The sequence below is a fragment of the Sinocyclocheilus grahami genome, unplaced genomic scaffold (assembly GCF_001515645.1).
Source record: "Sinocyclocheilus grahami isolate Dianchi unplaced genomic scaffold, SAMN03320097.WGS_v1.1 scaffold2680.1, whole genome shotgun sequence".
Lineage (NCBI taxonomy): Eukaryota > Metazoa > Chordata > Actinopteri > Cypriniformes > Cyprinidae > Sinocyclocheilus > Sinocyclocheilus grahami.
Window position 1 is genome coordinate 1 of NW_015507858.1, and position 468 is coordinate 468.

Genomic DNA, 468 nt, shown 5'->3' on the forward strand with positions numbered 1-468 from the left:
TGCTGACCAATCAGAATCGAGGAATGGAACTAACCATTTTATAAAGTACTTTATTTTAATTTACTTTATTTTATGCAATTCTCATTATTTTGGTTAGATAATGTTTGTAAGATATGTTAGATAATGTTTGTTTGTCAGGTAGGGGAAATCAATGAGGCACACCAATGTCTCTCTTGGCAGAGTCGATAGACATGCAAATATTTAAGTGTTTGGCGGTCATAAACCAGCGACATATAACAGTCTGTAATTAGTAGGGACAGGCACAGAGTCATAAAATGTAAAAACGAGAAAGAGCAGCAGATGGAGTGTCACACTCAACGATGCAAGAGTCTCAATTTATCTTCTACATTAGATGTACTCATCCAAACTCTCAATAGCATCTTGTTTTGTGTATCGTCTCCATTCATCTGGTATTTCACCACTCCCCACAAATGTTTTATTGTAGTATTTCTCCAGATCTTTCTGGAA

The 468-nt window shown here is 35.7% G+C and overlaps 1 protein-coding gene across 1 annotated transcript in view; it reads right to left on the bottom strand.

The window, feature by feature from the left end:
* Positions 1–34: 34 nt before the first annotated feature.
* LOC107575504 (coiled-coil domain-containing protein 18-like) overlaps positions 35–468 on the bottom strand; it is a 6,613-nt gene continuing 6,179 nt past the window's right edge. Inside the window, 1 exon segment of the mRNA XM_016261868.1 lies at positions 35–433. Coding sequence (XP_016117354.1) covers positions 349–433 — 85 coding nt within the window. The 3' untranslated portion in view covers positions 35–348.